Source organism: Acanthisitta chloris, unplaced genomic scaffold, assembly GCF_000695815.1.
Source record: "Acanthisitta chloris isolate BGI_N310 unplaced genomic scaffold, ASM69581v1 scaffold1399, whole genome shotgun sequence".
Classification (NCBI taxonomy): Eukaryota; Metazoa; Chordata; class Aves; order Passeriformes; family Acanthisittidae; genus Acanthisitta; species Acanthisitta chloris.
The window spans coordinates 105,408-107,518 of NW_008692965.1; the positions used below are offsets into that span (position 1 = coordinate 105,408).

Here is a 2,111-nt window from a genome sequence, read left to right on the forward strand (position 1 = left end):
CTCTTGAAAACTGGAAAAACTGGAATGCTAACAAAGATGTGACAAACATGCAGGGCCTGGGAGTGGTTAATATAGGTTCATTTTTTGTGTGTGCTACCCTGTGGATTAACCCTAACTCAAAATCTGGATTTCACAATGAAACCAGTGGATTTTAAATGCTTAAGGAGAGAGAGAACCAGGGTTGTGACACTGATCTGTATTAGGTGAGATAAGCAGGTGCTTCAGGACAAGGAATTCACAAAAGCCTCTTGACACAATGGAAAGCCACAAAGGATCCAGTTGGCCATCTCTTAGGTAGTACATTGCAATGTCACAGCAACTCATCTTGCCAGAAAACCTCAGACAGTAGTTACTCCATTTTGGTACATAGATGTTTTCCTTTTTGGACTGATTTTTTCAAGCAGTGATAACTGAGTGACATAGTTGACTGGACTGTTTTCTCTGGACAAAGTCCCATGTTTGTGTGTGAAGGTCAGGTAATCTTGATACTGCCATTTGCACAGTTGTTTTTTCAGTTCACTTTGAACCTATAGAAAAGGGAGTTAAAAACAAAGAAAACCAAAATTAAGGCCTAGTGAGCACTGAAGTTAAAATGTGACAATATGCCAGTCAGTCAGGAGTAAGCCTTAACACATCTTTAGGAGACCTTAAACTATGTGCCTATTCATTTTTGAAAATAAACAGACTTAATTTTAGAAATTCAGAGGATGACATGCAGAAGTACATTTGGTTATCAAGGCTCCCTGAAAGTCACTGTCAATATTTATCATTGTGGTGGACCTATTCTGCCTTTATTTTCTCTGTCAACCACACAGACACATCAGCCCCTGTGTGCAACTTCAAGTGTGGACAGCACAGGCTTCCTCCACCAATCCAGTATAACAGTACTATCCCAGCAAACTCAAGGCCCTTCAGCACTCCAGTGTACAATCCCAGCCCTCAGTTTCATTCCATACAGATAACACCTTCTTTGGCAGCAGCACAGTCTCTCACATTGTTCCAGATATTTAAAACTGAAGTAACATACACACAGAGAAAATAATAATTATATTTTCATGATAACAGATGCACTGCCAAGTGGTAATGAGTGGCCAAGCTGTTCCAGAAGCAGTTATCCCTAAGCAGCATGGACACAAGCCAAGTTAAATCAATCTTGGGGCCAGAGATCACGCTCTGCTTGTCCCTTTCTTAACACCTACTGGATTTGTGTGTTGTAAGATACAGTATGCAAGCTATTAAAAGGCTGTTGGCAGGGAATCTATGCATACAGAAGGCAGGTGGGAAGTAGAGCATTCTGTATTTACATTTAGTCTTGAAGACACTCTCAGAACAGCACTAGAAAGGCCATTAGAAATTGTTTTTCTAAGTAACAATATTTTAGTCATTATTCATCCTTGGGCAGGATTAATTGCATCTACATCTAGCCATCCCTATGAGGTGCTGGAGCATGTCCAGAGAAAGGCAAGGAAGATTGTGAAGAATCTAGAGAGTAAGTTGTATGAGGAGTGGCTGAGGGAGCTGAGGGGGGCTCAGCCTGGAGAAAAGGAGGATCAGAGGAGACTTTATCACTCTCTACAGCTGCCTGAAAGGAGATTGTAGGTGAGGGGTGGCCTCTTCTCAAAGGCAATTAGAGACACCACAAGAGGACATGGCCTCAGGCTACACCAGGGGAGATTCAGTTTGGACATTGGCAAGAATTTTTTCACTGAAAGGTTTGTCAGGCATTGGAATGGGCTGCCCAGGGTGATGGTGGAGACACCATCCCTGGAAGTGTTCAAGAAACAACTGGATGGGGCACTAAGGGCTATGGTTTAGTTGACAAGGTGGTGTTCAGTCAAAGGCTGGACCTGATGAACTTGGTGGTCTTTTCCAACATTAATGATCCCACAATTCTCTGAGAAGAGTCCAGTTTAAGGTAGTGCAGAGACTGAGGCACTGTTAGTTGGTCATTCTCAGAATCGTAGACTCATAGAATTTTAGGGGTTGGAATGAAGATCATCTAGTCCCAAAACCCCCTGCCATGGGCAGGGACACCTCCCACCAGACCAGGTTACTCAAGGCTTCATCCAACCTGGCTTTGAACACTGCCAGGGCTGGGGCTTCTACTGCCT

At 43.2% G+C, this 2,111-nt stretch overlaps 1 protein-coding gene across 1 annotated transcript in view; it reads right to left on the reverse strand.

The window, feature by feature from the left end:
• Positions 1 to 257: 257 nt before the first annotated feature.
• LOC103809993 (vasoactive intestinal polypeptide receptor 1-like) overlaps positions 258 to 2,111 on the reverse strand; it is a 19,315-nt gene continuing 17,461 nt past the window's right edge. The window contains exon 13 of the mRNA XM_009082870.1: positions 258 to 527. Coding sequence (XP_009081118.1) covers positions 339 to 527 — 189 coding nt within the window. The 3' untranslated portion in view covers positions 258 to 338. The remainder of the gene's footprint in view (positions 528 to 2,111) is intronic.